Raw genomic sequence first — 13,242 nt, 5'->3', positions numbered from 1 at the left:
CTGAATCCTGCCCTGCCCCATTCCTAGCTGCTGGGCTTCCATCTGTGTTATTTAAACTCAAAAGATGGGAATGGACACAGGAAGACATGCCCTAGCTATGGAGAAGTCCTCCTCCATTTGCTTTTATTTAACCAATTAATTAATTAATGGTAATTATTACTCATTTTGAGACAAGTTCTTACCCTGTATCCTAGTCTGGTCTGGAACTCATGGTGGCCCTAATTCCTCAGCATCTCAAGTGCTGGCATTATAGACATGAGCCACTGTATCCAGCTGGTACCATTTCTTTTAAGACTACTCTTATCTATTCCTTCAGTGAGAAAGCTGGATCATGCCTCTCGTTCCTTTATTCCATTTTTTTTTGCAGTTCTATCAGCATCCAAACTGGCAAGAGTCAATGGGAAAAACCAAGCTTTAAACAATGCAAGCTGCTTCAAGGACTCCCTGATAAGATTGTGGATCTTGCCAATATCACTATAAGCGATGGTAAGACAATTTTATGCACATCAGAGAAATAATGGGACCTCCCTTAGTTTGTCCACTTGACCTGAGATAAGAGGGAGTATAGTCAGAACTCACTCTATGAAAATTTACCTTCAGAAGCCCTGTTTCAGAAGCCATGTGCTTGTTGGTGGAGGTGGCCATAGGTCAGGAATTAGGACTATCAGACTTCTCTGTTTTGTAGATTTTTGTTTTATATTTTTTGTATTATTTTCCCTATTTAAAAACTTTTAAGAGGCTGGCCTCGTGGCACATTTCTATAATTCTAGCACTTGGGAGGCTGAGGCAGGAGGATCTTGGGTTCAAGGCCAGCTTTGGCCACATAGTGATAGAACCTGTTTCAAAAACAAAATAAAACAGCAAATACACCCCCACCCCCACCCCATACCCCCACACCCTCATACACCCCCCCACAACTCCCAATTCAGTGATTTATCAATTATAAAGAAAAAGACTGCTCTAATGGATATTACAAATGTCACAACATTTCGTAAATAGAACATTTGGTTTTATAAACAATTTGGGCAGTGTAAATCAGTGCTAAGCATAAATTCTGGAAAGCAGGATTGCTTGGGTCAATCATATAATATGAAAATGCTCTTTGTAATAGTTTTATCAATTTATAATCCAGTTCACAGGCTATAGAAGTGCCTGGTTCAGAACACCTTCATTAATACAATGTGTTATCAAGCTGATTTGATTAGCAAAATCTGATATCTCAAAGTAGTGCTAAAACTTTTTAGTGGTGATATGCACAGCTTCCCCGCATTTAGCAAATACAATCTAGTGGGTCATTTTATTCAGTGAAGTTTTCCTCAGTAACTCGGTTGTGCAACCATCATTGTGAATTCTATAGAGGAGATTCACTACAAAAGACCATTTCTTTATATAAATCACTGTACTTGTTAGCATAATCTCTATTTCTCTCTTCCCACAGTTCCTGGAAACCATCGATCCACTTTCTACCTGTGTGAATTTTACTTATTATAGGTATCTCAAAATGTGAAGTTTCTTCATGTTGCAGCATGGGCCATCACCCCACTTTTAATAGTTGAATGATACTGTATTAAATTGACCTATCACATTTTATTAGTCACTCATCAATTGATGGGCATTTGGTTGTTGGCATGTTGGGATATTATTTATAGACAGATTGTGAATATTTGTAGTACAAATGACTAGTAGACATGTTTTCTTCTCTTAGGACATACTAAAGAGTACAATTGTGAAGTCATCTGGTAGCTCTATACTTAGCCTTTGAAGGAACTGCAAACCTGTTTTCCACAGCTGCTGAGCCATTTTGCATCCCCGCTGACACCATTCGAGGGTTCCAATTTCCTCATGTTGTTATGAACACAGGCCCATCTTTTAGTTACACCTGCTGCCACTGCCTCCCCTCCCCATCATGCATACGTTTACGCTGGATTTTAGCAATTTGTGTCTTTTTCTTGTTGTCCTGCTCAGTCTAGAGAAGAGGATTTGGATTTTTCATAAAATCTATTTAGAGGAGAAGCAGGTTAATAACAATAGCTAGTCTTTTGAGATAGAGTCATGCTAGGTATAACCTATAGCTCAAAATGGCCTTGAACTTTCGATACTCTTGCCTCAGCCTCCTAAGTGTGGGGGTTCCAGGCATACACCGCTATGCCCAGCAACAGCAACACTGAAGAAAATACAGAGCCCCTCTTTGTGCTTGCCACACATGCACAGTCCTACCTCACTGTCACCAGCGGTAGCTTTGTTACAATGGATGTCTCTACCCTGACACAGTTGACACTTTATATTGGGGTTCACTCTTTTTTGTTTTCTTTTGTTTTTCGAGACAGGGTTTCTCTGTGTAGCTTTGTGCCTTTCCTGGAACTCACTCTGTAGCCCAGGCTGGCCTTGAACTCATAGGGATCCTCCTGCCTCTGCCTCCTGAGTGCTGGGATTAAAGGTGTGCGCCACCACCGCCCAGCTTGGGGTTCACTCTTGACACTGCACGCTATATATCATAGTTAGGGTCTCTACTGCTGTGATAAAACACCATGACTCAGAGCAACTTGGGGAGGAAAGTGTTTATTTGAGCTTATAACTCTCAGGACATACTCCATCACTGAGAGAAGTCAGGGCAGGAATTCAACACAGGAACCTGGAGGCTGGAAGTGAAGCAGAGGCCATGGGAGAACAATGCCTACAGGCTTGCTTAGTCGGCTTTATTATACACCCAGGACCACTTGCCCAGGGATGGCACTACTCACAGTGAACTGGACCATCCCACATCAATCACTAAGAAAATGCCTCACAGACTTACCTTCAGGCAAGTGTGATGGAGGCATTGTCTCAATTGATCCCAAACAACCCTAACTTTTATAAAGTTGACATAAAACTAACCAGGAACTAATCAGGAACTAACCAGGACAGTGTATACTGGTAACTCTAAGTATAAACAGGTATAGCATATATCCACAGAATCACACTCCCTTAAGGCCTCCTTGTAGTACATTTATGCATTTCTTTCTCCCCTCTAGTCTCTGGCGCTCAGTGGTCTTTTTTATTATCTCCATGGTTTTGACTTTGCCAGTGTGACTGTTACAGCTTTGGAGGGAAAGGTATCCTGACTTTTTGGGAAGACAGGCTATCCCTGGAGCTGGAGTGAGGAGGGGAATGGTCTCCCCATAGGATGTAGCAATCCTGATCCTGTCCTAGAGAAAGCCTTTACAGCTGAGCTTTGCTCTGTCCCTGGTGAAGGGGGCTTCCCAGCAGAGCTCTGTTTCTTCTTCTCTCTAGCCAAAGATGCTGCGTCTTCTGCTTCACTCTGCTAAGCTCTGGTGAAAAGCTGTTACTTTTTTTCTGCTCAGCCCCCCTAAGGGAACATCTCAGCAAAGATTCTTTTGCTCCACACCGGCAAAAGATCTTCATCAAAACTCTTTTAAGAAAGAGATTTATTTGGGAAGGAGGAGTTCAGGAGAGCAGCTGCCTCTGCCAGGGTGGGAAAGGATAGCCCACAACTGAATAGGCAGAGGGGCTTATATTGGACTTCTTAGGGGCAGAGTTTCTCCAAGGGAGAAGGTTTTCTGCTCAGGGATTGGTTAGTTTTCCTGCTCAGGGATTGGTTGCTTCAGTTGGTTAGGGGCAGGGTTGGCTCTGGTTTCAGAGCCAAACTGTGTTTCTTTCACTGGCCCTTTTAGCTCTTTGGCTCTAGGTTCAAGGCCAGGGTGTATTTTTTTTTCACTGGCTCCGATTCTAGGGCCAAAGTGCATTTCTTTGGCTCTGGTTTCAGGATCAGGGTGTGTTTCTTAGGTCCTGGGTTCAGGGCTAAAGTGTTTCTTTCACTGGCTTGGGTTTCAGGGCCGGGGTGGGTTTTGTTGGCTGGCCCTTTTACCCTACACCCAGAATGTAACATAGTTGAAGTTGTGCAATGTGTACCCTTTTTAAGTTGACTTCCTGCCCTTGGCAATTCCATTCCCCTATGTCTTGTTATGACTTGCAAACTCATTTCTTTTTAGTACTGACTAGTATTCCACTGCCTGGATTTATGACAGTTTATTTATCTATTCTCCAACTTGAGGACATCTGGTTTGCTTCTAAGTTGTTCTCTTGCCCTACATCCTCTGCATCATTTGCGGCTGTCAGTGTTTTGGATTTAGGCCATTCTAATAGCTGTACACTATTATCTCATTGCTTCTTTAATTTGGAGCTCCCTAGTGACATATGGATTGAGTATCTTTTCACATGCCTGTCTGTCATCTACATATCTCCTTTGGTGAAACATGTGCTATAGACTGACTGTTTCTGCTACCACTCCAAACCCAGCCAAATGTGTACGTTGACATCCTAATCCCAGATGAAGGGCATTTGAAATGTCATGAGTGCTGGTCTTTTATGAATAGGATTTGTGTTCCTCCAAAAGAGGCCTCAGAAGCCTTGTCTTTCTCTTCCACCATGTAAGGTTACAGTGAGAAACGAGCTTCTTTCAACCAGGAAGTGGGGCCTGAAAATACAGGAAATCTCTTTTCCACATAGAATTTCAATTTCTGCATAACTTTGTAGATGTGGTTGTCTTCCTTGTGGAATATTCACATTTGAGATCCTTGGCAAAGAACATGTGGCAGAGTTAGGAAAGTCAGCTCAACTCTAATGTCCTAGATGGGAAATTATGAATCAGGGCAGGAGGTGGTGCTGCAGGCTGTAGCGAGTGGGTGGAGGGACAGAGGGCCTGTCTCGGGCTGACCTTCCTCCTTCTGAGTGACACATTTGCTTTAGACATGCTAATAGAATTTTTTCTCTTGGGAGAAGAAGTCAACAAATAGCCATAGCAAGAACAAAAGCGCTACACTGGCTTGAGAGTTTCGGAAAATTAACTGAGAAGTTGCAACAGAGAAAGAGAAGAGTTGGATGGAGCGTGGTTCTAATGCATACAACTGAAAAGTAAACCAGAAGCCTGTTAGCTTTGGACGAATCCTATCCCTTCTTAGTAGGGAACTTAACAATGATGTGTACTGTGTAAAGGAGAGAAATGAACTCATATTGAAACAAGTTATTTGCGTTCCTTTTTAATTTTAGTGACAAACATTACATGTCTTAGTTGGAAAAAAACTCCATAGTTCTCTCATGTAAATACTTGTTCTTCTTAACTCCCTTATATCACACCATTAGAAAAAGGAATTCATCCTCTCAAAGTTCTCGGAGTTCTGTTTGCTTCCCTGGTTTTGTTATTCACATGATACTGAAGATACACCAGGCCAGGATGAAGTTGACTGGCATTTTCCGCCATCATGGCAGGCAGGACAGTGAGTGACTGACAGAGACTAGGGACTTGGGGGATGGTGGTGCATGGAGCTCAGGGATGAATAAATGTCAAGCATGTGCAAGGCTCTGGGTTCCACCTCCTGGTCAAGGCAGACGGGTGACAAAGCACTGCCATTTCGATCCTCCACCACGTGGAGAAAAGAAATGAAAGACTACAGGGGCTGTAGCAAAAAGTCATGCTAAAGCACGCAAGAGCCAGAGAGCGCTGTTAGATTGTCTCTCCGCTTTCATGTCTTCATCTGGGTCAAGATGCTAGAATGGATAATCATTGTGTGAGGTTGGTAGTGTTTGGCTGTTATAGCTCATCTTCAAAATGCCAAACATCATTTCATGCACTCTTTTTCCACTAGATCCGGCTGCTTAATGTGGCAGAATTTTGACAGTAGTGACACTGTCAACAATGGGTCTAATTTTTTTCTTCTCTGATTTAATACATACTGACTTTAGTCTCCCTCCCTCCACTCCTCCCAGTTCTCCACTCCCCCACCACACACACACACCTCCCATCTCTCCCAGATCCACTCCTCCTCTGTTTCCCTTCAGAAGAGAGCAGGTCTCCCAGGGATATTAACCAAACATGGCATACTAAGTTACAACAAGAATAAGTACAAACCCTTATATCAAGGCTGCACGAGGCAACCCAGTGGGAGGAAAAGGGTCTCAAGAGCAGGCCAAAGGGTCTAATGTTTAAGAGGACTGAAGTGTAGGTATTCTTTTTATTGGTGCATTTTCATTTAGGTTGCTTCCTCACAGAACACAGTTATTATGTTTTGAGAAGTCCAGTGGCATGCTGAGAAATATTTTACCAACCAATTCTATCCCCTAAGGGTAATTAATGATTTGTAGCACTTGCTATTATTTTTCTGTTTTGGTTTTTTTGAGACAGGTTTTCTCTGTAGTCCTGGCTGTCCTCGAACTTGCTCTGTAGACCAGGCTGGCCTTGAATTCATAGAGATCTGCCTGCCTCTGCCTCCTGAATGCTGGGATTAAAGGTGTGTGCCACCACTGCCTGGCGCTACATTTGATATTTTTATAATGTATTATTATATTATAATGTAATATTCTCATGGCAAATATAAACTCTAGCACAGTCAGTGAACTGTGGAGTTGGTGAGGGGTGTATTTATGAATGTAAATAGTTTCAAATGTATCAGTGAAATGTAGCCAAATAATTACAGATGGTGGTTTTCTGAGAATCCTCATTGTTTTTAATAAGTTTTATAAAAATGCAGGTACCATTAAATTTAAATTATACAAAGTTTATAAGTTTGTATAATTTAAATTTAATGGTACCTGCATTTAATAACAAGACCACAAAATTTCCCAGAAACTCACAAATTGGGTTCTTATAAGCTTACACAAGCTGGCTCTACTACACACTGGATTCAACCTACCTCTGAACCCAAGTCACTGGAAGAGGCCATGTGGAGGGAGTTCCACCCACAGCCCCAGATGATTAGCACATGCTTAGCCTCAACTGCTAGATGTAAGAGGAACTTCCTGGCCAGTCTAGCTTTAGATGGGTCCAGCCCTGGCTTCAGTCCCACTTCTACTACTTGGTGAGTCCCAAAAGAGAATTCCTCAGTTGAGCCCATTCAACACACAGAACCACAAGTGAAAATGATTAACTGCTATATTAAACCACTAAGTGGGGGTGTTTCGTTATGCAGCATTGGCTCAGAGCAATAGCTCAGAAAAAAATACACACCCTTATTGCTTTGATTGTTACAATTATTGACAGATTAACTGATACAATATTTCAAGCAATGAGAATCCATCCTGCAACTTACAAAGGAAGATTTCCTTTTTACTATTGCTTAGGGTCCTAGAATTTTTTTATGCAATGACTATAATCCATCCCAAATTTCCCTTAAAATATATAACTGCAGATGAAAAGTCTATAATTACTTTCCTCAGTGTAGTTAGTCTCCTATTGGCCTGTTGTTTACTTTCATTCTGCCACAGCAGGGACAGCGTGAAGTGAAGTCACACCCCTGAAGCCCAAAGAATCATGACTAGGCAGCTCTGGCGATTCCATTTTCAACAAAGCCTGAACAATTTAATAACAGCAGTGGAAAGATACCGGATGGAGCTCACAGTTTTTTCCCTCCACCATTAATTTGGTTGTTTTCTTAGCTTCTTTTCAAAGTTCTCTGTTAAATTTGTGTGTGTGTGTGTGTGTGTGTGTGTGTGTGTGTGTGTGTGTACACGTGTGTGTGTGTGTGTGTGTGTGTGTGTGTGTGTGTGTGTGTATACAACTTGTAGGAGTTGGTTCTCTCTTTCCACCATGTGAATCCTAGGGATCAAACTCAGGTGGTCAAGCTTGACAGCAAGTGCCTTTACCTACTGAGTCATTTCCCAAGCCTGTTATTCCTCTGTTTCTGAATGGACCATAAGATAGACATTAACAGGGATGAAATATTCATTTAGAATCCATTTCATTCCTTTGTGTTTCCTCAGAGAAAACACTGACATTGCTTGTGAACTTGTTTCTACATAAGCCATTGACAAGTTGGGGTAATGGAGAGGGGCTTAAGAAGACCTTGGTTAGAATTGCTGAGCTTCCATTGATGAGCTCAGAGTTGCCTGTAGAAATAAAAAACAAAAGAAGAAAACTGGGGAAAGATAAGGAGGGAGAAAAAAAGACCTGCATAGGGAATAAAGTTGTGTGGAGCTTGAGGTAGGGGAGAGATTTGGGTGGCTTGGAAAAAAGAAGGAAGAGGAGGAGAAGAAGGAAGGGAGAGAATTTTACACTCAAATTGATTATTCATAATATGAGCTGAGTTAAATGTGTCACGAATGCTTTCTCTCTCTCTCTCTCTCTCTCTCTCTCTCTCTCTGGAATCTTTCTCAACAGATCAATTCTTTTTCAATTTTCTCATTCATATTTTGGTTACTGAGTTTTAAGTTACGAAGATATGACCATGAAGATCAGCTTTATATGGATTATAGTGAGGTAAAATCTAGTTTGCATTGTATTGGTTTAATAGCTCTCTTCACTCTAAAATGGGGTGATGATTCAAATAAAACAATGATTTAACAAGCATTTATGAGACAACTAAGGATATTTGAACACTGATAGGACACTTGGTGCTGTAAATATTGGTAATTTTTATCTTAATTTTAACTTAAGTAGGATCATGGTTAAGACAAAAGTTGTTTAATTTTAAAGATATATATTGAAGTGTTTGTGGGTGAAACTATAGGATATGTGGAGAGGGCAAAGGTAGGTGAGAGAGAGGATATAAATTAAGATTAGCTTTCCACTGAAATGTGTTGAAGCTAGGTGATTCATGAAGTACCTGGAGATTCATTAGATTATTCTTTTCTTTCCGAATATGCTTGAAGATTTCCATAATAAAAAGTGAAGAAAAAAGTGGGCGAGCTAATAGCTATTGTTCTTCCTCCTTAGAAAATCAAAATTAATTACTTCTTCTTATGTGGTCCATATTTGCTTTCTACATGTGGGCTGCCAGTTTTTGACAGGGAATAGTAATCACTACCCTTGATTATTAAAACTTAGACTCAGTGTTTGCTGATATTTGAGTATAGGTGGGATCTTAACTCAAACCAACACTCAAAAGTCTTAATTAGCATCAAGTTTCAAGATAATTCTTCAGTGACAAAAAGATTTCCCTAGTGCATTTGAAATCCAACTTAATGAATACAAAATTGACTTCCATTCTTCCCGGAACTACAGCTGTTGGAGAACTTGAGCTTCAACAGTTTCCTTTGGTGAACTTTCTTCACTTGCTGTGTGTTTCCATCTCACTGCTTTTCTCTTCAAAGGAGAGGAGGCCACATCCAGCATAGTCCCACACTAAGGGCAGAAATGGAGGTCACCCATTTCCACTTTGTTTCCCCCAGAGAATGCAGATGATGTCGCGGAGCACATTTTAAATCTGGTAAAAGAGTCTCCACCTCTGGATGAAGAAGAGACCAAGATTATTGTTTCTAAAGTAGATGATATTTCTAACTGTGATGAGATAAGTACCAACCTAACCCAGATGATACTCCAAATCATCAGCACGGTGACGGAAAAGCAAAGCGATCCAGCTTCTAATTTGCCTCCAGTAAGCAATAAGTAAGTCAGAATGCTTGGCTCAGAGACATTGTTTCATGAAACTTAGATGTTATTGTGTTACTTCCTCAGCAACCAGGCAGTTACGCTTTGACAAGGTCCAGTGCAGTGGATAGCACTATTTAAATATGAATGAACTCTCAGTGATAATGACTCTTCAAATAAATTCTTATTCAAAACCCAGCCCGAAATCCCTCTGACTGTTGCATGTTTCTATAAAATGTATCCAACCCACAGAACCCTGAAAAACTTAGGAACTGTTCTGGTTGATACTTTCTAACTCACAGTTAATAACCTACTCTTTTTGTTCTTTCTCGCTGAGAAGAAAAAACTACTTAAGTTGACTTACGAATGTCTAATTTTTATTTATTCATTTTATTATATTTTTATTTATTCTTTGAAAATTTTCTATACTTACCCAATAGAGTTTGATTTCACACACACACACATACACACACACACACACACACACACACGTATGTATATATGTATGTATGTATGTATGTATGTATGTATGTATGTATGTATCTCACTACTCCTTCCAACTCCTCCTAGTGCCCTCTCCCCATTTTATAGGTAGCATTCATTGGACACTAAAGAAGTCAACAACTCTTACATGAAGCTCTATCTATATACCCTTTAACCTGTTAAACTATTTTAGTAGAATCGATGAATCCATCCATTTCTCCCTCCCCCAGTTCTACTCTCATTTCCCTCTCCTGTCCATCTGCTCGAGCCTCCTATCCAGCCCTCTGCTTCCTCCGTCTGCTGGGCTCCAAGGTCAAGGAAGTAACAAAGTCAAGCTTTGCAGTGAGGCACCTTGAGAGGATGAGGTTTATCAAGGACAAAAAGAGAGCTGTTTGCCTCTGATTCTTTTCAGGATTCTGAGGATAATTGAGCGTGCTGGTCACAAGATGGAGTTTGTGGGGAGAACAGCAAATCTCACTGTGGCCAGGCTGGCTTTGGCTGTTCTGCGGGTGGACCACAGGTTTGAAGGTATGGCTTTCAGCATCCACTCCTCTGAAGAAGTCACAACCCCCCAGGTGAGTGCAACTCAGGAAACTGAGAGCCAGGCAACCAAATGCTGTTCCAGATCTTCACCCGTGAAGCGAAAGTGCACCTTTGGAAGCTAGTAACCTGAATGGGAATATTAGAAAACCTAGAGATACCAGGGAAGATTTGTGTATAACCTGTGGTAGGCTAATATCTTAGTTGCACTGGTGACTGTGTAGTGTGCAATGATGTCACAGTTGGTGCTGTCACCTGAAATCATCCCAAATATTGGTTGACTGTTGGCTCTCACATATGAATAACTTATTTTATGTTGGATGTTATACTACAGAGTATTGTTGAAATACGTAAGGTAATAGAAAAGTCAAGGAATGTGCCCAAAGACACATAGCCTAACAGCTAAGCTGAAACTCAGACCTGTTTGGCTGCATTTAAAATCTGGACCCAGATTAGGTAACAGAAGCAAATGACAAATGTTTGATGTGATGTGGATGCTAATTACCCTGATTCATCACACTGGACTCCATAGATAAATGCAACCATTATGATCAATTATAAAAACTCTCATCCCTTTCCACCATCTAGCAGCACTTCAGTCTCTGCAGGTCATATGCTACTTCAAGAGCAATCTGAGGAACCAGATTTTATTTTTACATCTTAAAAATTATAAAATTACATATGGGAAAACATACAAATCCTAAGTTTGTAGTCTCTGAGTTTAGCTAAGACATATGTCCACGTTACCCCAAACCCTATCAAGATATAGAATATTGACATTTATCCTGAAAGACCCCCATTTTCATCCATGGGCCACCTTCCTTTTTGATTAGACAGAAAAGGAGAAATGCTGTGGGATAATGCGTTTGTACACTGGTTTAATAAAATGCTGATTGGCCAGTAGCCAGGCAGGAAGTATAGGCAGACAAGGAGAATTCTGGGAAGAGGAAGGCTGAGTCAGGAGATGCCAGCCTGCTATCCAGAGAGCAGCATGTAATGTCACACAGGTAAAGCCATGGAACAAGTGGCAACATATAGATTAACAGAAATCAGCTGAGTTTAAGTGTGAAAACTAGTCAGTAGTAAGCGTGAGCTAATGGCTGAGCAGTTTTAATTAATATAAGCCTCTGTGTGTTTACTTGGGTCTGAGCAGGTGTGGACCTGGTGGGATACAGGAAAACTTTCAGCTATAGCCACCACCATCCTGACATTTTCCTGCCATAATTTGTTCCTTCTCTAGAGCTTTATACCTCCAAACAAAATCATGTGGTATATACGTGAATCTCTGGTAGAAGTCCTCTTTCATATATCTTACATTGTTTTAAAATTAATCATTCTGTTTTCCATATTAATCATTCCAAATTAATCATTTTGTTTTTAGTGCTGAATTGATTGCTGATGAATAATATTTCATTGAAGAAACATATCATGTACTTTTTTTATTCTGCTGTTGCTGCATATTTGGTTGTTTCCAGTTTGCAGATATTACAAATAGTGCTCCCATGAACATTTGCATAAAAGTCTTTGTGTGGACATGTTTTTGTGTGTCTTGGGCAAATCTCAGAAACTGGCTGATAGGGTATATACTTATGTTTGTAAGAAATTCCTGTGTTCTTTTCTCCTGTGGCTAATGATGGGCAGGAAGCTTTCATTTTCATCTTGATTGCACGCATAACTTCATTGTTGACTTAGCTGTCAAAGTCTTTTGTTTGTATTTTAATTGGCTTGTAGTTTTTCTTTGCAACTTTCCTATCATTTTCTCAGTGGTGTCTTTTCATAGGCACATGTTTAGAATTTTTTTTTTTGAAATCTAATTTGTAGTTCTTTTACCTTACTAATAACCATATACGATTTGTTTGGAAAAGAATGTTGGCATGGGCCCATCATGAAAATTTTACCTTATGCCTTTTTTTTTTGCTTTATTTAAAAACCCTTTGGTTTTAACTTTTATGCTTAAGAGGAAGAGCCTCCATGAGCTAATTTTCTTTCAAGATATGAGATCACTTTATTACGAATGAATATTTAGTTTTTAAAACACCACCACTTATTAGGAACTTTCCCCTTCCCATTGCTGTTCGTTGTTACCTTTAACCAAAAAAAAAAAAAATCAAGCCATAATACATTTAAAAAAATAGTTGGGAGGTGGAGAAATCTCATAAAGCCTCACTCCTAAATGAAAAGCTGCAAGCAATTGTTGGCTGCTAAGAGAGGGAGAATCAAGTCTTCTCCAGGGATTATCAAGCCCTGAACACATATATGCTAAATTAACTCAGCAGGTTGAATTTATAATTGTATATGCATCTACATCTCTCTCTCTCTCTCTCTATATATATATATATATATACACATATATATATACATATATATATATATATATTATGTGTGTGTGTGTGTGTGTGTCTCACAATAATGATTTAAGAATAAGAGGTCATGAATTCGAAAATGAGTAGAGGGAACATGGGAGGAATTGGAGGAAGGAGATGGAGGGATATGTGATATAAATACAGTACTCATACATGAAATTCTAAATAAATAATTAAAACAAAAGAATTGGAGAAATAAGCCCATTTCTAGGCTTTCTGTGTTGTTACATTTCTTTCTTTCTTTCTTTCTTTCTTTCTTTCTTTCTTTCTTTCTTTCTTCTTTTTTTTTTTTTTTTATAAATCCCTGATTTATTACTACACTGTATCGGTACCTATACTCCTGTGTGAGTGTGTGTGTAGTATGTATGTGTGTGTGCACATGTGTGCATATGTACACCTGTGTACACATGTGCACAGGCCAGAGGATACTGTCAGGCATTTTGATCTGTCACTCCCTGCCTTATCCCCTTGAGATAGGGTCTCTCATTGAACATCAAG

At 40.0% G+C, this 13,242-nt stretch overlaps 1 protein-coding gene across 1 annotated transcript in view; it reads left to right on the top strand.

The window, feature by feature from the left end:
* Adgrg4 (adhesion G protein-coupled receptor G4) overlaps positions 1 to 13,242 on the top strand; it is an 87,341-nt gene that overhangs the window by 38,850 nt on the left and 35,249 nt on the right. The window contains exons 9-11 of the mRNA XM_042269267.2: positions 368 to 486; positions 9,160 to 9,376; positions 10,254 to 10,416. Coding sequence (XP_042125201.1) covers positions 368 to 486; positions 9,160 to 9,376; positions 10,254 to 10,416 — 499 coding nt within the window. The remainder of the gene's footprint in view (positions 1 to 367; positions 487 to 9,159; positions 9,377 to 10,253; positions 10,417 to 13,242) is intronic.

Source organism: Peromyscus maniculatus, chromosome X, assembly GCF_049852395.1.
Source record: "Peromyscus maniculatus bairdii isolate BWxNUB_F1_BW_parent chromosome X, HU_Pman_BW_mat_3.1, whole genome shotgun sequence".
Classification (NCBI taxonomy): Eukaryota; Metazoa; Chordata; class Mammalia; order Rodentia; family Cricetidae; genus Peromyscus; species Peromyscus maniculatus.
Note: the sequence above shows the minus strand (reverse complement) of the source record. Positions and strands in the feature narration are given on the sequence as shown.